Source organism: Simochromis diagramma, unplaced genomic scaffold, assembly GCF_900408965.1.
Source record: "Simochromis diagramma unplaced genomic scaffold, fSimDia1.1 OVJJ01000344.1, whole genome shotgun sequence".
Lineage (NCBI taxonomy): Eukaryota > Metazoa > Chordata > Actinopteri > Cichliformes > Cichlidae > Simochromis > Simochromis diagramma.
Window position 1 is genome coordinate 3,759,057 of NW_024387375.1, and position 25,724 is coordinate 3,784,780.

Below are 25,724 nucleotides of genomic sequence, written 5' to 3' on the forward strand. Positions count from 1 at the left end.
CAAATAGTTATGTTTAAAGGTTAGTGGTAAAGTGTCAGCGCCCTGATCTACACAGTAAATCATAACAAATTGCATAAAAAATAAACTGGAAATTTGAACTGAAATACGCATTTGTATGCTAATTACTATGATAACTTCGTTTGAAGAAGTCAGCTAGATTTAGAAAGCAGCGTTTAAAACGGTAATATGGAGAGCAACCAATCCTAGAGCGCCACGTCAATATCTAGTTGCTGAAAATGTTGACGGCATTATTATGCGACATGCCAGATGGAAACCAGCAAGTATCTCGGATGTGACACTTTTTCAAGGGGATGTTGTTGTTTAATAAGTGAGTTAGAGGGGCGCAATTTGGGTTTTGGGTGTAGTTATCAAGAACCCAACTGTCAGTGGCTACGTGAGTGTCACCGCATATTTTTGAAGTGAAATATTTAGTTCGCAACTCCACTGAATATTGCTGGTTAGCGAGTAGCTGTACGCCGTTAATCGAACGCAGGTTAACGGAGGTTACCGTTGCCTGCTCCTAACCGCAACATGAGCTATGGATATGGCGGTGGAGGAGGAAGAAGAGGTAGAAGAGGAGGTCGCGGGCACAGAGATGGCAGCAGAGAAAGATGGGAAAGGGGAGGTGGAGGAGGCTCGAGAGGAAACATGTCCGAATTTGACCCGGATCGGGGAGGAGGTGGGCAAAGAGACCGTCCTCCTCCACACCTGAAGGGCCGTGAGATTGGACTGTGGTACGCAAGATATGGAGCCGTTAGGAGGAAGCAAGCTGACCGGAGATCGGTATGGACTGTGCTTGAAGTCATGCTCATTGTAAACATGGAAGGTCTGTCTGTATAACTGCAGTCACCCTGTTAGCAGGGGCGGATCTAGAGAAATTTTCTTAGGGTGGCATTAGGGTGGCAAATCAAATGGGGTGGCAAAATCAAAGCCCCCCCCCCAAACACATATGCAGGTGGTTACATATGGTTAAAATGATTTAAATGCAGTAAGTATACACATTTTTCATATAAATATTTTCTATAACTTAATTATTCTCTGTAGCCCACATAATTAAACATTTTAGTTACATAAAACATGTGAGTTTTGATTGTATGTACTGTATAGCCTGTATAATAAATAAATATGTAGCCCAATAAGTATAAAATCCAGAAAGCTACACAACATGGGGCGGTTCATTTACAAACACAAGTCTAACTTAAGTTTCACACTGTTTTTTGTTAGAAAACAATCACATTGCTACATGCTTAAATTACACAAAATGTCAGAAATCTGCACTGTCATGAACAAAAATGTAAACCTAATTTTTCATGATTTGTTGGATTAACCCACTGAGGTCTGTAACACAACAGCCATTTTTGACCCCTTTTGAGTTTATGTTTGTATTTCACCCTCAAATTGTTTCATTTTATTTTTTCCCCTTGCCTTGTTTGGTGTCATTCTTTTCAGCTCAACTGAATTTACTTGTTTTTTTCACTGACATACTGCATTAGTATTACTGATCTGAAATCACACAAAGAACTTAAAATCCTAGTAGCATTTTTTACTGTAAAAAAACCACAGACATGTTGAGTAATTTTTTATAACTTGAAATGCAAATATAAATTGTACATTTTGTAAACATATACAACTATTTGTCTAAAAATGCAGCCAATACACCTGCTGTTTTTTTTTCATTTTATGCAACCATTTAAAAATATTACTAGAACTAAAATGAGAGAACAATTAGGTGTCGCAATAAGATGCCACACAAATGATGTGTGCCAGTAAAAAAAAGTTTGTCCACCAAAAGACAGAACAGCGCAGGGATAAACCTGCAGGCCTGACAACGGGTGTATCACTCTGCTGGTTTTCTACTTAGTGACAGTGTTTACACTGCAAATGTGCCTTTGTGACATTCATTAGTGCCCTCACTGACACACAAAACGACTACACAACAGAACAACTACACAAGACAACACAACACACTAAACGTCACAAATCTCCCACATCTAAAAACTCTCTCTCTCTCTCTCTCTCACTTGCTCGCTCTGTCTCGCTGCCGTTACCGTCACTCCTAAAACTTTTCCCTCTTCCTAAACAACCAAATCCCACGTGTTGACTTTTTTTTTTTTTTTAAATTTGTCGACATGGTACATTTTTCCACCGATAGGAAAGATGTGGCTTTTTTTCCTTTCTTTACTGTTTTCGCGCTGTCCTTAGAAAACGCTTAAAACACACACACACAAAAAAAACGTGACGACAGTATTTAGAAAAAAGCGTGGCTTATATATATTATCGTAACTCTGGATTTACTGGCCTGTAATTAAAATTTAAAAACTTTGAAGTCCAAACTTTCAATGTGGGCTGAAATAGAGACCCAGCGTGGCTGCAACTTGTTGCTATGTCAGCTTAAAATAGTCATGTGATTTAGAGGTGCAGCGTGTCGGTGGACCACAAGGGGTTCATAACACTCACCTTCATTCCATTTCCAGAGTGTAACATCCACCCATCTGTGTAAAATCAGAAATTCCCATGCTGCTGTTCAAAATGTGCTCTGGCACAATCATAAGCATCGCTTGCTACTGAAAACAAGGAAAAAGCCGGTCCTGTTATGGGCTGAACCATTTGTTAGTGGTGGAGCGGGGGGACATTATGCAATATATATACAGTTTTAGCATTTATATTCACTGTTGACTGTAACTACGCTCAAACTGTTAATGCTATCGTATTGTAATTAACAACAATGTCATATGCAAAACTGGGGTGGCAAGGGATCATTTTAGGGTGGCACTTGCCACCCTTCTAGATCCGCCCCTGCCTGTTAGGAGCAGATCTTTGAGCACATCAAAGTGTGGGAAGCTGATTGGAAAATTGCTCACTGTGTGCACAGAAAGTAATCACACTGATCTGAACATGGGCAGTAAGTCACATTTTCCCCTGCTGGTTAACAGACAGTTGCTTGTACAATATATAAGAATGGTAATAATTATATATAAAATATTATTAATAATAATACTAATAATACAAACACACCACCACCACCATCATTATATACTGAATAAATATCCAATCTGTCATTATGTTAAAAAAAGGATTACTTACACAATTCAAAACTACATCTACAACAGTAAGTATTTCTGTTACATATTTATCTTCTTACATCACGAAGTAGTCCGAGACAGGTCCCTGTCTTCAAAGTGTTAATGAGTAGTATTTTTTTTTTTCCAGTGGTATAAAGTGAAATTTGGAAAAACACTGTTGCAAGGTCATAGCTAACTTTCCTTTTCCCATTTGCTTGTGCAGCGGGCAGTGGTCCAGATGGATGAGGCAAGAGAGCAACACATTACCAAACTGCTTAACTCTGTCCAGAATGACCAGCTCGGCCCAGAAAGGGGCCGCAGGGATGAAAGAGCCTCGACCTCTGACAGCTGGCAAACAGCTGCCAGGGATAGTGCCCACTGGTGAGAGAGGCTTGTATAGCTTTATCAATTGTGACTTAATTGTCGTTACTAACTTATAATGAATTAAGTAGGAAAGCTATACAGAATAGTAAAATTTCAGTTATTTCTTCCCCTTTGACTGCTGACATCATGACTAATTTATCGTGTTTATCATCATTAGTTACTTTGATGGGGATTTGCCTGAAGAGGAAAAAACTAAGACTGAGGTCAAATGGGAGGAAGAAGAAGGTAGTCCAGGCCAGAAGAAAGCAACTGGCAAATCACAAAGGTAACTTTGTGTAAAAATGTGTGATTTTTTTTTTTTTTTAGTTTTTTTTTTTTAATCATTTAGAAATTCTGCAGAACAAATAGTAATGTAAGGTTTTCCAGGTAATATTGGATGTTTATACCACTGAATGTTTTTTTTTTTTTTTTCTAGTCACTCTACAACAGCGGTTAAAGATGAGCCGCCAGATCAATGGGATGAAGAAGATCAGGAAGAGGAGGCGGCGAAACCAGTTATTAAAGATAAGGATCTGGAGTTCTTACATCAAGAAGTAGTCCGAGACAGGTCCCTGGATGACTACTTGAAGAGAGATCTGCAGAGTAAGAAATCAGATGCAAAGTACAAAGAAATGCTGGTAAGAGTTTTCAGTGGTATAAAATCTAGGTTTAAGTTTCTAGCATGAACATATTTATTAAAATAGCTAAGGTGGGGACAAGGTGGGATTTTTTTGGTAGTTTAGCATGTTTAGTGCCTTTAGATAACAACATTACTACTATACTAGTCATTTGTTGTCATTTAATGTCCAAAAGTCCAATTTAATTAATTAATTAGTGTTAATTAGTGTTTTTAATAAGAAAAATAAAAAGTAATGGGTTTCATTCAGTTGAAAGGTTCTATGTTTGGAAAAAAAAAAAAAAAGAATGTTGCCCAAATGCATTGCTGCATTGGCTGTATGTAAGTAGCTTTTGTTTATGTTTGTGTAAATAAGTAAATGTTTATTATATTTATACATTTAAATTGTTTAGTGCAAAATTTTACTGTGGAAATAGGTGTGCAAAGTTTAATTTATGTACAAGATGATGTGTAATGGAAAAGTCTTCTTACCAAGTATTCAATCAATTTATCATAATGTTATCATGCTACATCATTTCAAGTGGTTACCACTGTATTAGTGAGTTACTGCGCAGAGTCAGTATTTATCTTTGGTTATTAGAATTGGATAACTTCTGATGTGCTAGGACTGTTCCCATTATGGAATTTTTCTTTTTAAAGTATCTGTTCCTAATTTTATTGAATTTTTATCTCAGAAATTCAGGGAAAAACTACCATCTTATGGGAAAAAAGAGGCAAGTATTTCACATGCAAATGTGCTTTTATCATGAATCACTAGTTCTGCTAAAACTTCATTACTGGTTTTCAGATTTGATTTATTTATTTTTTTGTTTTTGTTTGCTTTCCTGCCACATCTGTAAATCACTCCTCTTCAACCCCTCTGATCTCAGGAGCTGGTAACGCTGATCAATTCTAACCGTGTCCTAGTGGTGAGTGGGGAAACAGGATGTGGCAAAACCACTCAGGTCACTCAGTTCATCCTGGATGACTATATCAACAGAGGCATGGGCTCAATGTGCCGTGTGGTCTGCACACAGCCTCGACGCATCAGTGCCATCTCGGTATGTACTCTGCTGGCCTCTGAAGGATTATATGTTGTTGTGTGCCTACTGATTTTAATGTGGTTGCCATGGCAATGTTTCTGTTATGCTGCTTCTCTATGGGATAGGTCAGGCAGTCACCTTTGATTCCTAGCAGACCTGTTGGTTCTCTGTCCAAGGCTAGCTTCTCTGCCATCAAATGTGTCTTTAGAACCAATCAGAATTAGGCTTATGCATAGAGGCATCACTGTTCAGTGTTAGCTGTTAATAAGAGTGCATGCACATGTGCCTCTAAGCCACTGCATAGGTTAAATACTAAGAACCTTTGTCACTGTGAGCCAGAGAGCAGTGCAAATTTACACAAACACAGCACCATGAGTCCAGCCACACACACACACACACGATAACAGTAGAGAACCTATGAAAGAATGTGATCTGTCTGTGAATGAATGCAAAGTACAAACTTCCACACTTAACTAAAATTAAAATAATAATGAAATAAAAGGGCAAAATAATTAGTTTGATTAAAAAAAGATATGGATATATTTTTAAAATCTTTTTATTGTGGAAAATATTTGTCTCCTTCCTGATTTCTTGCATATTTATATTGAATACGTACATGGCAAATGCACTGTTTCCTTACGTCGCCCTTTTCTACTCTACACAAGCCTACACGACATGTCTCATTCACCTAAGTGCTTTCTATGTCCAAGGATACTATGGCATGCAGATTGGAGTAAACAGGGAACGAACCACCAGCTTTCTGACTAGTGAATGATCTGCTCTACTCCCTGAGCTATATTTCATAAATACAAAATGCAGAACTTGAGTGATGATTTTTTTTAATAAGGGGAAAGCTTAAAACCTGCATGGCCCTGTTCGAAAAAGCAATCGCCCCTTAAACATAACAACTGGTTGTTACTTTGATGACATAAAAATAATGCGATGCATTTGCATACAGCAAAATTTCGGCATCGCTCATCTAGAAATTATTACTTTTTGCAATACAATGCTGTCTCTCCTCTTAAATCCTATTTGTGTGTGTGTGTGCTCTTCCTATCAGGTTGCAGAGCGTGTAGCGGCAGAGAGGGCAGAAAGTGTTGGGAATGGGAATTCATGTGGTTACCAAATCCGCCTGCAGAGGTACGCAACACTTTCGAGAAGTGCTCATGCTTAAAATTCTTTCACCTGAAACTTGAGATCTGGTCAATGTGGAGGCCATTTGACTACAGTGAACTCATTGTCATGTTTAGGATGTTTAAGAAAGACCAGACAAAGATTTTCCATTTTTCCGTTTTCTAATTTTGATGAGCTGCTGTGAATTGTGGCCTCAATTTCCTGTTCTGAACCAAGAGAGTAGTGGCACTCGTAGCCCATCAGTTTCAGGCTGGCCTGTTGTGCTTTCAGAGATGCTCTTTTTTTTTTTTTTTTTAATTTGAGTCACTTTTACCTTCCTATTAGCTCCAAGCAGACTGGCCTTTCTCTTCTGACCAGCAAAGGATTTTCACCCAGAGAACTGCTGCTTACTGGATTATCTTTTTCTGACCATTTGCTGTCCATTCGCTGAAGATAGTTGCTCTCTTGGCCATGTCTACATGCCCGAATGCATTAAGTTGCTACTATATGAGCAAATATCTAATTGGCTGATTAGATATTTGCATTAACAAGCAGTTGAACAGTCATGCCTAACAAAGTGGCCAGTGATTGTGTGAAGGTGAAATTAGGCTCACTGTATGTTTAATTGACATTCTGTAATTGGTTTAGAGGCTAAGAAACCAAAAGCAATACTTATGTTTAGAAAGCTCATTTCCCTTAGATCTGATATGGTTAAGAGTCCAGCCACAGCAGGTTAAATTGATGGGAGTGCTGTTGCAGAAATCAGACTGTTTTATTTCCCTCCCTGATTACGTCTGTCTATTTCAGACTGAGCTTGCTGTTTTCAAGGTTGGCGGTAACAGCTGAGGCTTTGGTTTAGACTGAAGTTGGTGATATCAGCCAGCATGATCAGAGTAGGAACAGATTTAGACATCTTAAACACAGATTTTGACGTAGTTAGCAGTTTGAACACATCACATATGTTATAGCTCATTAATATTTAAATTAAAAGCTTACTGAGCTCAGATGTTCCGCATGAGATCTACGGCGTGTTATATTTTTTTATGTATACATAGTCTACATTTACTTGGTGAAAGGACTCAAGATGGATACATGAAATGTGTGGGTAAATGAACGCCATAAAATGATTTTTCTTAAAAACACACACATTAAACATCTGCAGCAAGAATTGAACAAAAGCAATTTGCTGTTGTGCAGCCTGAGCGAACAGTGATTTATACAATAGTGGAGTATGCTGATTTCTATTGGATATGTTTCTATAATAAAATACCCAATTCTGCTTGTTATTTACTGGCTGATTTTTCACAATTGATTTAGCTTACTGATAGTAGTCAGTACTCACTCCATAGGCTATCATTGCCAAAGTCATGTTGGTTAATCCACTACTCACAGTCACTGATGAAAATGAAGGTGACAGAATCTTCTCACTATGTGCAAGGTTTGGGTAATAGCCAGGTAAAGCAGCCAGCTGTGTCAGTGCTAGAGTGTTTGTGAAACAGGATCCAGAGTGTTTGTGAATAAATACGCAGTGAACATGTTGCTCTGCAATACTACGGTATAGAAATGTGTGGTTACAACTGTATTCTACTATGAATGTCTTGCCATTGATACATGTTGCTCTGTATTTATATACCAGTCCAGAAGACTCACTGTTTTTCTTGGCGCTTTTGCTGGTTTTAGTCTCTTTTGATTTTTGTGAAATATGCATTAATTCTTTGGACTTCAGGCTTCACAAAAAAAAGAAAAGAATATTATATCTTGTAATTAGTCTCCTCTTCTTGGCACATTAATCTTGCATCAGTTATACAACAAACCCTTTTATAAGGCTCAGTTGTCAATGAATTTTGTTTTTTCAGATATCATATGAAAGGCAGTTCCTACAGTGATAACTTTAAAATAAGAGAAGCTATTTCGTAATTAATTGAATAAACCTTTCAGCATTAGTACATAAACAAAGCATGAATAAATCTTCTTACTGTAGTGCACTGTAGCATACTACAATTCCGTTACATATTGTAGTATAATATTTTGTATCAGCAACATTTTATTTTCACTTCTATGTAAAGGTTAAACATAAAAGTGGTGCTTATTTAAAGTAAAGTAGCAAAAATGGTGGAAATGCAACACAGTTAACTGTTACAAAACCTAAGTTCATTTCTCAGAGAAGTCCTGCTTTTATTTTGGTGACCTTACTTTAAATTTTCTAAATTGCACAGATGTAAGAGTATCTTTTTCTTTCTTTTTTTTTTTTTTTCTCCCATTTTCCAGCCGGTTACCAAGGAGACAAGGTTCGATCCTGTACTGTACAACAGGCATTATTCTTCAGTGGCTTCGCTCAGACCCGTGAGTTTGCTTCCACCTCTGCCTTCTCATCCTGTATACATCTTTTCCCTGTACATCTTCTCTGCTTTTTCCCCTATATCTCCACTCCAGCCATCCTTTGTTTGTCACTCTGTTTTGTCCCCATTGATTTGGGGTTGACGCTACTGTCTGTGGAAGATTCATTAGTATGGGTCCCCATTTTCTGTTGACTCATTCTTCCATGCTCGTCTTTGCATTCTAAGTGCCTTCAGAAAAAGAAATACAGACTAAGTGAAAGTGCCAGCTTTTCCTTGTTGTCTCACTTCATGCTCTTTCGTTAGCACGACTCTAGTGAGTCATTTCAGGGCTACCCTTTTCTGACTAAACTGCATTTTTGGTGTTAAGCTAAATTCGCACATCACTTGGCTTACAAGTGGACGTCTGTATGGACTGTAGCTCTGTTAAACACTTTCTAAAAAAATTTTTTTGGGGTAACGTCTGTGCCTTGTGAAATTATTTTAAATAATTTAAATCTCACTTAAAAGTACTTAAAAAGGTAGTACCATTAATTGAAACTTGTAAGATCTTTAAAGAGAAACAAGAGAGAATTTGTAAAAAGAAGAAAAAAAGTCAACCAATATTGGGTTGTTTTTTTTTTTGTTTTGTTTTTTAACTCTTTAGACAGAAAAAGGCAAAAAAAAAAATTGCTCACCTTTTTTGCTTTTATTGTCAGATTGTTGTCGAGTATCAGTCACCTGGTGCTGGACGAAATCCATGAGAGAAACCTGCAATCAGACGTTTTGCTCATCATTGTAAAGGACTTACTCAACCTCCGAGATGACCTTAAGATCATTCTCATGAGTGCCACGCTCAACGCAGAGAAGTTTTCCCAATATTTTGGTGTGTAGCTCACTAATTTCCTCACCAAATTGTCAGCAAAAGTTTTGCAGTTCTAATAAGTTGAGCTGTTCCTCTTTCTCGCCGCTCACTGTTTTGTTCTCGGTTTAGACAACTGCCCAATGATCCACATTCCTGGTTTGACGTTCCCAGTGGAGGAGTTCCTACTTGAGGACATTATAGAGATGACCAGGTAGAACCACTTTGCTACCAAACATACATGTACATGCACAAAGACACATTGGGACCTCGTATAAACTAGGCTGGGTTTCTCTGCTAGGTATCGGCCCCAGAATCAGGACCGTCGCCCCTCATGGAAGAGAGGTTTTTGGCAGGGGCGAAACTCCAGACCTGAGAAAGAGGAGAAAGAGGCTGAATACAAGGAAAGCTGGCCATGTTACGCACGAACACTACAGGGCAGGTGAGTTGGTGAGAAAATCAGGCTACTTAAATTGGAAGAACGGCTGCCAGTTTTTTGAGGGTTTTTTTTAGGTAGGAAGCAGGAGGATTTGTGAGACTCGTAGTTTTGAGTAAATACATTTCTTTTAAAGTTCTGATTTCATGAAGATTAAATATAGAGAATTATGGTTTTGTTCTACAAACAGTAAGAGAAAGATGAGTGCTTGAAACTGATGTCTGATGCATTTGTTACATAAACACAGCTACAATTAAAGTGCACCATCACAGACAGTTCCAAGGTCTGCTTAGTACAGACACAGCAACACTGTAGCTTAGTTGCTTCTGTTCAAAACATAATTACAGCTGTGAAGGACTTTGCTTTGCCAATTTGACACTTACTAAATTTTTTGGGTGCAAATTTCTCTCTAATAACTGCTTTAAAATTTTTAAGACAATCCCACAACACAATAGAATGGAGATAAGATGCCACTAGACACACCTGCAATATAACAACAGAGGCTCTAAACAGGAGACAGAAGATTGTTCATGTCTACGTGACTGGATTCCACTTCAAAAACTATTTCAGTTTAATTTTAAAGTAATCCTGGACATGATCCAGTTTGAATACTAAAGGTAAGGAATTCGATATGTTGATACAGAAAAGGCTATTTTTCTCAAGTGAGAATTCTTGTAATAACACTTGAAGTTTCCAAAATGCTTTATGTCTTACTGAACTGAAAGCTTTAAGAAGAATCACAATATTACTGAGAACTTGAGGAGCCCGATCATTTATAAAATAGCGTAATATTAACAGATATTTTTTTAAATGTCTTGGCATATTCAGTGTTGGTTTGTTTTGCCAGTGTTTAGTTTTGTTATTAAAAAATAATTAAGTCCTAAATTCACAACATGGCATCCAGTCTATTGTGTAACTAGGCAGAAATATTACTTTGAACACTGTCGGTGTGCTTGCAAAATTAGTTTTCTGGTGATTTCAAAAGGTTTCAACATAAAACACATTTTTGTATTAAGACCTACTGGAATACATTTTTTAAAAAACAGAAATACTGCTTTTATAGTTGAACACGACACAGATGTTTCTCTTTTTCTCATTCTAAAGGGGAAAAAAAGACAAAGGAACCAATTATTAATATGTTACTGATCACCAGTGCTATTACCACAACAAAGTAAAAGTATCAACTGTAACTCAAAGCTATTCTGCATTTTTGTACTAAAGCATAGCATGTGAAAATATTTATAAACCTGTTGTAGCTATATTACAGCGTGTGACACCTCCAGCAACAAGTAAGGGGAGAGCAGGAGCACTTATGTTGCCATGTCCATGTCCTGTGTTTTACAGGTACTCTGACACAACCATTGAGGCTCTCGAGATATTAGACAGAGATGAGAAGATTGATCTGGACCTAATTCTGGCACTAATTCGTTATATTGTGCTCAATGAGGAGGTGAGTCTAACCTTTTAGTTGTGGTTTGAGTGCAGCTGGCATAAATTGGCCAAATTCTAGACGATGCGTTTTATTTAAAAAAAACAAAAAACAAAAAACAAACAAACTGAATTTGTACTTTATGAAAATGTCAAAATGAATGTTTCTGTAACAGGAGCTTGCCTTTGAAGATTGTCATTCTTGGACATCATGTTCTCTAATCATTGACAGAAAGTTGCCCATGTGAAAGGTGGCTTGATATTAAATGAAAACTAATAGTTAATGGAGACTCTTAGGCTGGCAAAGTACAGTACATTCCTAGATGGAGCAGATGGAGGGAGCAGGCGGGCTAGCTGCCAAACACAGACATTAGATCAGAGAAAATGACACAGATCCTGGCAGCAAATTTCTGCTAATGAGTGATTGAACAGATGCTCTCCCGCTGCACCTCCATTCCCTTTTTTCTTTTTCCAGTTCTGGTTAACTTTCCTTTTTGGATGTCAGCATCATTTCAGTGCACAGTTGTTAGCTTTGTGAATACAGTGTCACCTGTGTGACTTGAAAGTAGAAAGTTTTAATTTTTGTAACTGCTGGCCCAGTAGCTTTTCTAGGAAGTGGTAAAATGGTTATTATGAAAAAATATATGTCCATACTTCAGCTGCTTATCTAGAGCCTGGAGCCTATCCCAGCTATTATAGGTCAAGGGCAGGGTACACCTTATACAGGTCGTCTGTCCATCACAGATCTAACACAGAGAGACAAACAAAGACACAAACCTACAGAGACAGTTTAGCGTCTATAATTTACAGCCAGCACCCAAAGAAAGCCAACACAGGCACAGGGAGACATGCACACTCCACAGAAATCCCCCCCTGCTGACCAGGAGGCGATTCAGGGTAGACTACTATTAATGAGAGAAGAATGATTAGTTTACTACCATTTTAAAAAGTTAAGTGCTATGACTGAATGAAGTAAAATCGTTTTTGGATGTATAAATAAACAAGAGAGTGAAAAAGAAGAAGAACACGGAGTGACTAACAGAGGCAGACAGAATAATTATACTTTCCCATATGAAGCTGTATCTCCATCAGTCACGGCCACACTGAGCCAGTCAACCAGCTGATTTGTTGTGGCGTTGTCAAATGGCTGTGAGAGAACTGGCTGATTCACCATGATGGTAATCTGAACCAAGGGTATGGGCCATCTGCTGAGCTTTTGACTGTGATGATTGGTTAATTATGTTGCAGGGTTCTGTGATTATACACCTAGGGGTTTAACATACAGGCATTAATGAATGCCTGCTGGGTGCAACTGTATGTGGGTGGTTTGCTGTGTGTGCTAGAGTAGACTCTCCAGAGCTTACTGTACTGTACTGTCACTTAATTTTTAGTTAGAATTAATTAGAGTGTGTTTCTTCCTGGATGCGTGTAATTTGTCAGGTTGTAGCTAGGCAGCCGACCTTCATCTCTTTCACAAATACACATGCAGAGACTTTAACATACATACAGTCCCATGTGAGTGCCAGTGGTTGAGAACTGGGGATAATAATTAGCTTTAATTAAAAAGTTGGGGAAACCAAGGCCTAGAAGCTACTTTTTATGCCTTCCCTTCATTTCTCGGAGGAAATGAATAGCATGGTGCTTTTTATAGAATCGATTTTTATAGCAGCTTAATTTTAGCTAGAGAATACTTTGTTTAAATCTGGATAGGATGAAAACGAGTTTGCTGAAACTCTGCTCTGTATTATAGGTCTGTACAGTCTGTATGACTGTATATTTATTAAAGACAGATTTGACTAATTTTATCTTTGACCTTTCCAGCATGGCACCATGGGCTAGCATTGACTGCTTTGTGTAATTTTATGTGTCACAAACTGTAACCTTCATATTTGTGTCATTGATTTCTGTCAAAACTTTTAGTATTTAGTGTTGAGACAACAACTGTGGTAATAGCTTGTGTGGAAAGAAATTAAACAGTACTGCACCCTAAACAATTGACTGATTTTTGACTTTGTCTCATTCTTTGTCTCCTTCTCTCTATTCTATTCTTTGCTGCTGCAATGACTGAGCTCTTCATCAGTCATTAAAGGAGTCTTTTTCAGCTTTTTTTTTTTTTTTTTAAATCCATTACAGCATTACTGTAATGGATTTTGGCTTTGTGAGTGAGGCGCCGATGCCTGATATCCATTAAGTGGTCAGCAATCTGCAGCCACTGACAAAAGAGCTCAATGCGCAGAGATTTCCTCACCATTTAGTCTTCTCTTCTTATGTTTTCACAGCTAGCGTTTCTGTGTCTGTACTTTTTCATGTGACTTATTGATTTCCTTTTCTCTTTGCTATTGTGGGGAAAATTAAGTCAGTGCTTTTGTTAATGTTAATCAGATGCTCTCCTGTACTATAAAGATGCATTTGTCATAAAGATGTTGGAGTTTCAGTGGCTATTTTGTGTCTGAATGTGAATGTAGAGGTTGGGAGCTGAGAGCAAATCATATCTATCTGCCTCAGCTCAGCTCCTCTGAGGTCATGGGCATCTTGTTCGCTGGACCCGCAATCTACTGAGACCCTGCTGGATTTTGTGACTTACAGCTGTGTTCAGAGTTTTGTATCATGTCTTGGACAGGAAGGAGCAATCTTGGTGTTCTTGCCTGGTTGGGACAATATCAGTACTCTCAATGACCTTCTGATGGCTCAGCAAATGTTCCGATCAGGTATGCAAACAGAAACACACATTCAGGATGTACAGCATGGAAGTGAATGCACGTCGGTGTCTTGCAATTTTTCTTTCTTGCTTTGACTATACAGTTTTCTGTTCCACAGTTGAGAAATCCATCCTTTGATTTTCTTAACCACTTATTGAATTCAGGGTCGCAGCAATATAAAAGCCTATTACAGCTGTCATAGAGCAAGAAGCAGGGTACACTGAACAGGTCGTCAGTCTATCACAAGGCGAGAGAGACGACAACCATTCATAGTTCACACTTAAGGCCGATTTAGAATCGCCACGTAACCTAACAAGTATGTCTTGGAACTGTGCGAGAAAGATGGAGTACCCGGAGCGGACTGACACAGGCAGATTCAAACCCAGGATCTTCTTACCATGACGAGACAGCACTCATCATTGCGCCACTTTGTTGAAATACACCCATTTTCTTAACTGCTTATGGCTTAGTCTCACTGGAGTAAAAATGAGGGTGGTTTCCCGATTGCTGGTTTTGCATTTGGTGACAGATTATAAATAGAGTTTGACTGCAATAGTCAACTGGTCTCTTTGTCAGTTGTGATATACAGTTAACTCTGAAAGTTTAGCAAAGATTTGTCTTCCAGCTTATATTTTCGCAAAAGATGACTTGACTCCGCTGGTTGCTGATTGCTTATATTTTGCTTATATTTGTATGTAAAGACAAAGTTGCTAAACACGTATGTCATTTTAAGTTAAGTAGACTCCAGCAACTATGCCACTATTTGTGGTGCAATTTTCCATTCATCTGTTATCTTCCACCTATCTGAAGTTGGGGTGCTGTGGCTGTGGAATTCTCCATGGTTTCATGATACTTGTTGTTATAGAACACATAATTGTTCAGAGTAGTTGTATCTTAAATTGACAGTCAGTGTTTTATTTGAGTTTTTCTTTTGTGTCCTGTTGCATTTCAGACCGGTTTGTTATCATCCCTTTACACTCCCTCATGCCAACTGTTAATCAGACACAGGTCAGGATTCTTCAGTTTCTCTTTTTTTCTCTTTCTCGGACCATCTCTTTGTCAATTGTGTCCTACTTTAGTCCCTTTTCAATATCACAAATGTCCTGCTCAATTTTTCTCTCTAATTCTTCTCAGGTTTTTAAAAGGCCTCCTCCTGGAGTTCGAAAGATTGTGATTGCTACCAATATAGCCGAGACCAGGTTTGTAAGAGCATGCGTCTGTGGTAAAAGCTTGTCCAGTCTTTGCATTTGTACTTTGGAAAGTGTTTAAAGGTTTAGAAAAAACACAGACCTTTTATGACATTCCATCATATATCTGTTTTCTGTGTGTGCCAGTGCCTCAGTCAGGAATGAGGCATACAACTGGATTGGAGCTAATTAGCATACATCTCTTGGATTGATTACAAATACTGTCATATTGGTTTGGATGGGAAAACTCTCTGACAGGCAATTTGTTAATGCGTTCAGAGTGCTGCACTCACACAAACGAGCAGAGCAAATTAAGGAGCTGCCTGCCCTCAGCACTCCCCTCATATCACTCCAGTAAATATAGACTCTAAACCTACCAAAGGGCTGGATTTTATTTTTTACTTCTAAGTGATTGTGTAAGAGTCTTAACTAGGAATTCTCGAGAGTCTACTTTGAATAGGGCTGTGCGATATGACCAAAATCTCATATCCCGATATAAGAATTCTATCGTCCGATAACGATATAAATCACAAAAATGTAACATTTTCTGTAAATTCTGTGAATCTCGGGCAGCTCGACTTGCGGGAAGTGTTTCCAGCTGCGCGTCATGTAGCTGGAGTCGAGTGTTTTAACCGATGCATGAAACAATACATTTTTAGACATAAGTTGTAACAGCCGCCGTTTTCTTTATGAGTATTCATTACACGACGTGCTGCGGGGAAAAGCCTGTTCTAACGTTTGAGTCTAAGGTTTATTTTCTAGCACCTGGCGGCTCTTTTCTACTTCTTATCCGTAAATAATCTGCTCTTTCACGTGATTCAGTTTATTTTGAAAAGTCTCAACAGGATCTTGAGCTTTATCGTGAAAGGTTTATGTGGAACGTAAACAAGCGGACACACGATAGTGTTACCGTCATTGTTGCTAACCATAAAAACAGGCGCTTGTCCGTCCATAGTGTGGTTATATTAAATATAAGAGAAAGAGAGAACTTTAAGAAATTAATATAGCCACTACAGTGACCATCAAAACGGTGAAAAAATATTGCCCTAAACGGTTTATTTTGCGACACCACGAATCAAACAATAGCGTAAAATGAAACGATATATATCGTTATATCGAACAGCCCTAACTTTGAAGTGTTTTTTTTTTTCTGTATTATTACGTGCAACTTATGTTTTCCCCCCTTTCTCTCTCGCCTGCTCCTCACAGCATCACCATCGATGATGTTGTTTATGTGATAGATGGAGGCAAAATTAAGGAGACCAACTTTGACACCAGCAATAACATCAGCACCATGATGGCTGAGTGGGTTAGCTTGGCCAATGCCAAACAGAGGAAAGGACGTGCTGGCAGGTGTGTGTGTGTTTATGTGTGCGTTTGTGTCTACACGTGGATATATTTGTAGATTATAATATAATGAGGGCATACTTTATATTAGTGCCTCTGGGTATGCAATAGCGATATGGGATAATTATCTTCCCATCTATTTGTCATCTGAGCTCTCCATCACTCTTCCCTGTAAGCCCACTCCGTCCTGCTTTCCCATCTGTAACCACTCAGAAAGGCAAAGTGTAGTCACTCTCAGGTTGTTTCCAGTCTTTTACTTGAGACGTCTGTTCTGTTATATAGCTCTGACATCAAAGTGCAGCAAGGCCCAATTAGCAGAGCTGCTTACTGTGTGCAGTTTCATCCCACTGATTTTTAAAGTAAGCCCTTGTCACAGGGCCTGTAAAACATTTAACCTCTTTTCCTTCTCTGTCTCTCTAACAACTCTCTTCTCTAAATATCCAGAGTGTGTCCGGGGAAATGCTATCACCTGTACAACGGTCTGAGGGCCAGCCTGTTGGATGCCTATCAATTACCTGAAATTATGAGGACACCACTGGAGGAGCTGTGCTTGCAGATCAAGGTTGTATATGCGGAGAGAAAGAGGGATAGACTGACAGAGAGAGAGAGAGACAGATAGATGTGGGTTTGGGAGTTTAGATGAGGACAAGATTGCTCTCAATGAGTTTTGTGAGTGCAGGGGCGGAACGAGGACAGCGCCGCTGTTTTTGGTGTTGTGCTGAATTACAGCCTCTCCTGTCTAATGAGAACTGGGGATGAGCATCCCGGGCTGACTCATGCCCTCTCCCGCTCTTACTCTCATTTTTTACAGACAGTATAATTACTTTTCTACACATTTTTTTTCCCTCTTATATAAACAGTCTTTTTCTTCTTTGGTTGCTTACTTTTTTTTTCCGCTTTCTCTTTTGAAATCCTCACGCTCCACTCAGACATATTTTAAACAGTGCTAATGGAAAATTAAGCCAAAGGTCATTTAGATGTAGTGTTTGCTGTGATTGTTCTCACCAGTTGCTGTATTGGATATGCATTTTAGTGTGTCTCCCCCACTCTCTGTGCTGGATGTATTTGAGTATGTGTGTGATATGGTTTATGAAGCTAGTGGGTGAGAGTTGCACAATGCATCAGACAGTCCTTAAAGTGAGACAAACACTGACAACATGCTAACCTTGACCTGGCTCTCTAATGCACAAACACTTCAACATCACATTGTTAGTCAGACATAGAGATGTGGTTGTTTCATTGCTCTGCAGTTAGCCACAAGTAAATGTCCCTTTTGAATGTGGAAATGAACGTGCATTTAGCGAATTTCAGTATCTGCCAAACCAAACCATGTGATCACATTCATTTCGCGTAGCATTCAGTGAATTGCGTTAGTTAAGATTAGAAGTAAGCACTAACATTTTTGTTGTTCTGTCACAAAAAGCAATATGAGCAAGTCATTCAAAGCTAACTGTACTTGATCTTACTATATCTATAGTACTGTGAAAATGTCTTGAGTGATCCCTTATTTCTTTATCTTTTGCCTCCAATAAGTCAGACTTTCTTGTAATTTTGAAGCAGTCTTTAGTAGTAGTTCTCCAGGCTTTTTGAAAGTCTTTTAAAGTTTTCCTTTAAACATTGAGGAACTTTTTTTTGTTTGTTTCGGGGGGGTTTTCCGCTTTGTCTATTAAGTCACTTAACACTGGCGTATAATTAATTAAGGTTTTTGTTTTGGGTTTTTTTTGTTAAAAGGCACCTAACTTAAGGGATAAACCAGTGTTGTCTACACATAACAAATAACTTAATCAGTTTCAAAAAGTACTTTAGGCACTTTTTTATTATCTGACTGTCATTAAAACTCATAATTTTGAAAGACTTAAAATAATATTTCTGAGGTATATTAGTTATCAACTGAAATATTTGCATAACTCAGTATGTGCAGTGTGTTCTCAAAAAGAGAAGTGGCAGAAGAAAAACTGTCTACAGCAGATGAACACCTCAAAGTAATGAATAGAAGTACAAAAAAAGTCCTGCAAAGACCTGACACAGGACCTGAAAGGTAGATCTGACCTTTTGATTTATCTACTGTTCACTGAAGCCTCATCAGAAATGGTCTCAGAGGACAGGCGGCTTTCAAGAAGCCATTCATAAGGAAGAGAAGAGTTAGAAAAGGCTGAGGTATGCCAAATTACATAAGAACTGGACTTAAAATAAATGGCTACAGGTTTTATGGGGTGATGAGTCCAAATTTGTCATTTTTGGTTAAAACTGGTGTTAGTATGTACAGACGTGGGCAGGAGAGAGGAGCAACAGGTAGTGCCTCCATTTGTAAAACACAGTGGAGGCTCGGTCATGTTTTGTAGCTGGATCTCAGCCAGTGGTAATAGAGGTATTATCAACATTGCCCAAATTATGAACACAGAAAAACGCAGTCATACTCTGATCCACCATGAAGTACCATCTGGAAAGCATCTGATTGGCATGTTTCATCATGACAGCCATCCCAAATACACTGCCAGTGCAGTAAAAGCGTACCTTGATTGAAAAACACACAGTGGAACACTATTAGTCATGGATTGGCCTTCTCAGAGCCCAGATCTTAACATTATTGATGCAGTGTGGGATCATCTTGACAGAGAACAGAGCAGAGGACAGCCAACATCTAAAGAAGAGCTTTGAACATCCATCAAGAGGCCTGGAGAAATATTCCTGAAGATTATTTAAAGAAATAATAAGAAAGCTGCACAAGAGAGTTCAGGCTGTTTTGAAGAACAAAAGTGGTCATACCGAATATCAAAATATGAAGAAATGGGGAGTGGCTCAAGACTTTTCCACAGTACTGTGTGTCTATAAATCAATGTTTTCCATAGTTAACAGCCCACCTGATTAAGTAAAGGGAATTATGTGGAAAAAATTATGACATGCTTGTGCTGATCAAATCAAAATATCACATACACTCCCTAGATACTGAAGCTTGGGTCTATAGGTCGATTCCTGGAGAAAGCTTTGGACCGTCCCACTGAAAAGGCTGTCAGCCTCGCCATCAAGACTCTCACAGAACTGGTAAGAAAGTAACTAAAAGGGTTTTTAAGAGATTGTTACGAATCAGAGTATCAATTGCATGCTGGGCTGTGACCAAAGATTACATAATATACTAGTAACTTAATATACTAGTAACTAACTAAAAAGCCCTTACAAATTCAGTAACTTGTGTTGCAGCAGCAAACTGAGAAATTAGTATTTACCCAGATAAAAATGAGCTTTCAGGCTAACGAGGTTAAACTTGTTAAAATAAAATAAAATTGTGGGATAGTTGTTATGCACATGTTTCTGAATGCCCTTTCTTATGGATATGATGACATTGTTTTGTCAGAACGCCCTGGACCAAAGAGAGAATCTTACAGCATTGGGTTTCCACCTGGCTCGCCTGCCTGTGGAACCTCACATTGGCAAGCTCATCCTGTTTGGAGCTCTGTTGGGCTGCCTTGACCCTGTACTCACTATTGCTGCTTCCCTCAGCTTCAAAGACCCTTTTTTCATTCCCCTGGTAGGTAGAGCTGAGTTCACAGACAGCTTATGAAAGCTTACGCTGTATGCTATCTTTGAACTTGTGTGTGTGTGCATTTTGTTTTGTTTTGTTTTACGTATCTGTTTGTCTTAGGGTAAAGAGAAGATGGCAGACATGAGGCGGAAGGCCCTCTCTAGAAACTCGAAGAGTGACCACCTCACTATTGTCAATGCTTTCCAGGTAGAACAGTCCACATGGGTGACTCCTGATTTTGTACTCACAGATGTGTCTGCTGTATGAATTGATCCTATCTTAATTTATCATGCATTGATTTACCCAGGGCTGGGAGGATGCAAAGCAGCGTGGAGGCAGGTATGAAAGGGAATACTGCTGGGACAACTTCCTGTCTGCCAACACACTCCAGGTGAGTCGGGATGATTCTGCGTGACTATATTTTAAATATGGACTTCTTTCTGTGAAGTCAAAGGTGTGCTGTATTATTAGAAGCAACTTGTCCTTTCATCATTCAGATGCTGCAAAACATGAAGGGTCAGTTTGCCGAACATCTCATGCATGCAGGCTTTGTCAGCAGCAACGATCCCAAAGACCCCAAATCTAATGTCAACTCGGGTAAGTAAGAAGTTTTTCTGTTTGTTTGTTGTTTTTTAACTGGTCATGATATCTGGGCTGTGAGGCAGTAACAAAGTATGATGTGAAGCATTTAAGTTTAATATTTTCTTTTTCATTTGTTCTTTATCTGTCACTTTTTTCCCCCTCAGGCAATGAAAAATTAATCAAGGCAGTGATTGTAGCAGGTCTGTACCCTAAGGTGGCCATGATCAGACCATCTCACAGCAAAAAGAGGCCAGGGTAAGTTTGCTAATCCAAAGGAGGAGATGAGCAATGACAGACAGGAAAGGGCTGCACAGCCCAAGATAGAGAGGTGCACAATCAGTCTTATTGATCTCCAGAGAGAAAAATAGCCTTCACACTGCAATATCTCATCATACGTCCTGGTAAGAGTGCTCTGTAAGGGCACTGTGACAATTACCCCAGGCTGTGCAGAGGCCACGTTTGGATGATTGTCAAAAACAAAGGCACTTTTGCAGCTCAAGATCAATGCAGTCATCATAAAATTGCCCAAAGGCAGCTGTCATAAGCGGTGGCTGTGACCTGCGTGCAAAAGACAGACACGCACAACAGGGGCACAGACTCTCTTTCACAGCAGGCTGTCACTTTTATTGTTTATCTCGTTGACAGCTTTAGACCTAGGTGCACAGTCATTTCCCAGGGTCATTTCCTTTGTATAAGTAATTCGTAACACCAAGCAAGTTTTTAAATGTTTATGTCCGCACCACGGCTCTCCACTTAATGAATTCAGTGCCTGATTAAGCAGTGTTTGTTGTTTTCTGTTTCAAACAGCTTGTTCCCTGCAGTGAAACAGTTGGTTTTCTTTGGCCAACATACTGGTGTGTGGAACACAGTGTTACTTTCAGCATTCTGCATACGTTGGATTAAAAAGCCAAAAAACACCTGTTAGAATTTAGCTCTTGAACAGCTAAATTCTGAGTTATTTTAGCAAAAATTATACTATATTACTTTTTCCTGGCAACCCAAACAAGCCAACAAGCAAGCGATACACGACTCTCCACTAATTTTAGAAAATTAGTGTTTTTCTAATTGTACTCTCATTAACTTTAACATTTGACATACTAACTCAGGCTGGTAGAGTCTGAGGTGGAGGAGTTTGAATTTTTTTTTTCACTTCCTCTGTGCATTGCAAGGTCATGTGCATGACCTTGGGGTGAGTTTGTCAGGGCGTATAACATGTCTCGAATATTTTCCACTGAATAATTTACTGTGGAATGCTGGACTCTTAGATCATTGCTGATTTCTTTCCACCGTTTTATTGTTTTAACACAGACCAACAAACTGCAAACACTTATGTAGTGGTGTTCACTCTTAATAATCAGTTAATCAGTCACATTTGATTAGGAGTACCTGGCTCCTACTTGCCTCCTTAATTCTTATAGAAATACTTGGGTTTTGACACTCTGTTTCTGCATTTTGGACAGATTTTTGTTCAGTAAATAACAACAAGTGTAAAAAGTCATGTGTTGGTTGTTCATCTGAGGTTTCATTTAAATAATTTTAGAATCAAGTGATGGACCAGATATATTCTTTGCATTGTTTTACATTGTATGTATTATTTTATATGTCCTGATACATAAGACCTTGAAAGGTGTACTTTCTTTTTTACTGTGGTGTATATATACAACTGAGATAAGAAAAATAATTGATGGACATTGACAGCGCAGTCGTGAGCTGTTAGTTTGCTAGTCCTTGGTATTCCAGTGCTCATCTCTGCCTCAGAGATCACACCAGATTGTAGTGTTTGCATATAATCGTTATTTTTATCCAAACTTTTTGAATAATTTGTCTAAAAAATGTAATGAAAAAGGGGGGGTTCATAACTGTTGCAATTTCTTATTTTTTAAAACTGTTTTCCATCTTCTGCTGTGATAAATTGTCTTTTTTTTCATCATTTATTAAGATGACAATTTAAAAAAAATATGTTGTAAAGTATGAAGAATGTGAATATTCCCAGCTCTATAAAACACACACTTAGACTCACTCACATCTGATCTTTTGCAGTGTCAAAGTGTACACTCAGGCTGACGGAAAAGTGTGTATCCACCCAAAATCTGTCAATGCTGAAGAGACGGAATTCAACTATACTTGGCTTATCTATCACCTAAAGATGAGAACAAGTAGTGTGAGTATCTTACATAGTGGAGTAATCTATCTCTCCTAGTAAATGTTATATTGTTCTGTAAATGTTATTTATTTATTTTTACATTTGAGTCTGTGTTGCTTTGTGTCTTCTTGAGTTTGCATGTGTTCCTCGAATGGTGCATATGAGTGGAAAAGAGGGCCAGTGGTTAAAGGTTGGCAGTGGTGCCACACCAGCTTTGCACTTAATGAATATTTGATTAAAACACTGCCTTTCAAGTCCCTCTCAAAGGCTCTTGTGCTTCAAAGCTTCCAGATACAATGTAGTAGTTGGTGGTGGGGTGCAAAACAGTCAGTGCTGTTTGCTGACTGCTGCCTTTTCCTATATTCTCTCTTTTTTTTTTCTTCCCCTCTTCACACCCGTTTCCCCTCCCTTGCATCTCTTTGTCTTTGTTCTTTCTGTGCTCTCTTTTTGTGAATGTTTCTATTCTGCAGGAAAACACCTTTTATGTCCTCTCTGATGGCCGCCTGTGCTTTTTCTCTTTGTCTTTAAGGGAAAAGAAATGATTTGCTGCATTTCACTGTCATTATTGTTGCCATTAAATGATTTTTTTTTTTCTTGTTGCATGTAAGTGGTTTTGAGCACAATGACATGGTAAAAGTAAGATATTCTGAGAGTGCGAGATTTTCAAGGTTATTTGTTTACCCTGAGAAGAAAGCAGAAGTCCAGGGCTGTAGATAGGACAAAAAAGAATAAAACTGAAGGATGACGTCAGACTTCATCTTTCTCTGACGCACTTGCCCTCGGTGAGACATAACATTACACATTCATGGAGTAAATGCAGTCGTCTCTGCTGTCTCCTCGCTTTTTTTCTCTTTTTCTTCTCTCTTCTCGCTCCATCTTTTTCTACTTCTCCCTTTTAATACTATGGTCTTCAACCTTCAAAGCTGAAATAGTTTTTGTTTGCTGTTTATCCCGCGTCTTTGACTTTTGACCTGAGAGCAAAGGTGTTTTTTTGTTAGTGTGTACCCACAGAGTGATTTATAGTGCACCTATATATGACACCTTTTTCTGCCAGCAGTCTTTAGAATTTAACTATAAATAACTAAAAAAAATAATAATTTGCATTATCATTAGTAGGAATGGGTATCGTTTAGGTTTTATCCGATACCAGTGCCAAACCGGTACTTTTGAAACGGTGCCGGTGCTTAAACAGTGCTCGAACCAATGCTTAAAGAATAGAGAACACAAACCATAAAAACCTCTCATGTTTTTATTTTTAGAAGTCTCTTTTTTTTCTGCAAAATGATAACCAAGTTAGCCTTTTCTGTTGATACGGCATACCTCCTTTGGTTGGAACCAGTGCTTAAACAACGGAAAACACAAACTTTGTCCAAAAACCCCTCATGTTTAGCTGTTTTTTTTTTTGTTGTTGTTTTGTTTTGTTGTTTTTTTTGTAAAAAGATAACAATTTTAGCCTTTTTTGCAGCTATAGGGCATATATAGTATCACTCTATCAAACATTTTTTAATCTGTAGCTCTGTTCTAAAAGAACGTACGTACCTGGGCTCGCCTACTATCCTTGGAAAGGTAAAATGATTAACTAGAATCCAAAGTGTGTGACATCTCAGGAAACCAAAAGCACCGAAATAAAGCACCGAAATGTGCGCTGCTTTTCGGTCTGGTTACTACCGTTTATGTCAGAACCGGTGCCATCATGGCACCGGATACCGGTACCCATCCCTAATCATTAATCAGTCTCCTTCAAACGCAGAAGAAAAATGGATGAGGTGTAATACATAAGTTAAAGTCACAGATGGGTCAAGATGACATTTCTCCTGAAACACATTTCAAACTCCACAGCCTCTCCTTACTAATGGGACACTTTCAGCCCACACCACAGAATAGCTGTCAGGCAGGGTGTGCCGTAATGATGCTGCTCTCTGTCACCGAATGTGTTGACGTGTTTGTTGTAATGGCCCTGTCGTCGCGCGTTACTGACATCTCTGTGCTCTCTCAGATCTTCCTATACGACTGCACTGAGGTGTCACCATTCTCACTGCTGTTCTTTGGAGGAGACATTACCATCCAAAAAGACGAGGACCAGGAAACCATCGCAGTGGACCAGTGGATTGTCTTTAGATCCCCTGCACGCATTGCTCACCTTGTTAAGGTAAACGACACACACATGCACATGCGCATCAACAACACATCTGTCTTTTTGAAATTTCTTTTGTATTAATCTCTCCTTCCTGTCTGTCCTGCAGAGTTTAAAGAAAGAGCTGGATTCTCTGCTGCAGGACAAAATTTGTAATCCTGCTCCTGTAGACTGGCAAAACCGTCAATCCAAAGACTGTGCTGTGATCACAGCCATCATAGACCTCATCACGACCCAGGAGAAGCCCACAGGCAGCAGTAGGGGCTATGGCAGAACGTGGGCGTCTGCCCCAAGAGGAGAGCACGTTTACTTCAATGACGAAGATGATGACGATGATTAAAAGTGGATAGAGATTTGGCTGTCTCTGAAAAGAATATGCCATGAAGTTACTGCCTGCATCCTTGGACACAGGGTCTAGTTCGATTATTTATGATAACCTGCTGGCCTTCTTGATGGTTCTGCTTGATTGAAATTTTGCTGCTCCCTCAGGCCTCCTGAAGGCCAAATACAGGCCACTGCTATTAAAAAGAAAGGCAAAAAAAGGCCTGCATTTGATTCCCATAATTTTTTTTTTCGCCTCTTAGATCAAAGGACCAGTCTTTCTTTGAATTCTTTCTGTAACTTTATCTTGTTAGTGAACCTCTTGTTTGGATAAGTCACACTTTATTTTCACCTGTTGCCACAGGCCTGTGCAATAAAGAGAAGGTGTACCATCATGCTGCTTAACTTCATCCGCCTTGCCGGGCTGAGATTTGGAAAATCTCAAATATTGCTGGTTTTATGATGAGAGAACATAATTTGTTCTGAGCTTTAAGATCACCTGGGTAATATGATATTTCACACCCTCGATTTAATAGCTCCAATCTGAGAAAGG

General features: G+C 38.8%; 1 protein-coding gene across 2 annotated transcripts; it reads left to right on the plus strand.

Moving 5' to 3' along the window:
• The first annotated feature begins 219 nt into the window (after window positions 1-219).
• On the plus strand, window positions 220-25,566 carry dhx36 (DEAH (Asp-Glu-Ala-His) box polypeptide 36). 2 transcript variants are annotated; one of them, XR_005692781.1, is made up of 26 exons: window positions 220-783; window positions 3,286-3,443; window positions 3,604-3,711; window positions 3,862-4,063; window positions 4,737-4,775; window positions 4,932-5,102; window positions 6,145-6,224; window positions 8,466-8,540; window positions 9,232-9,398; window positions 9,507-9,588; window positions 9,676-9,816; window positions 11,155-11,260; window positions 13,859-13,946; window positions 14,890-14,945; window positions 15,072-15,136; window positions 16,334-16,477; window positions 16,916-17,033; window positions 19,415-19,513; window positions 19,824-19,997; window positions 20,112-20,198; window positions 20,299-20,382; window positions 20,489-20,588; window positions 20,738-20,828; window positions 22,614-22,734; window positions 23,407-23,498; window positions 24,713-24,822. XR_005692781.1 is itself a non-coding variant. In XM_040009660.1 (26 exons), the coding sequence occupies exons 1-26, from the start codon at window positions 532-534 to the stop codon at window positions 25,188-25,190; spliced, it is 3,192 nt and encodes a 1,063-aa protein (XP_039865594.1). In that variant the 5' UTR covers window positions 221-531; the 3' UTR covers window positions 25,191-25,566. The 2 variants fall into 2 exon arrangements, 1 of the variants encoding a protein (XP_039865594.1); XM_040009660.1 differs by lacking the exon at window positions 23,407-23,498 and adding an exon at window positions 24,960-25,566 and having other exon boundaries at window positions 221-783; window positions 24,713-24,865.
• The last annotated feature ends 158 nt before the right edge of the window (window positions 25,567-25,724 follow it).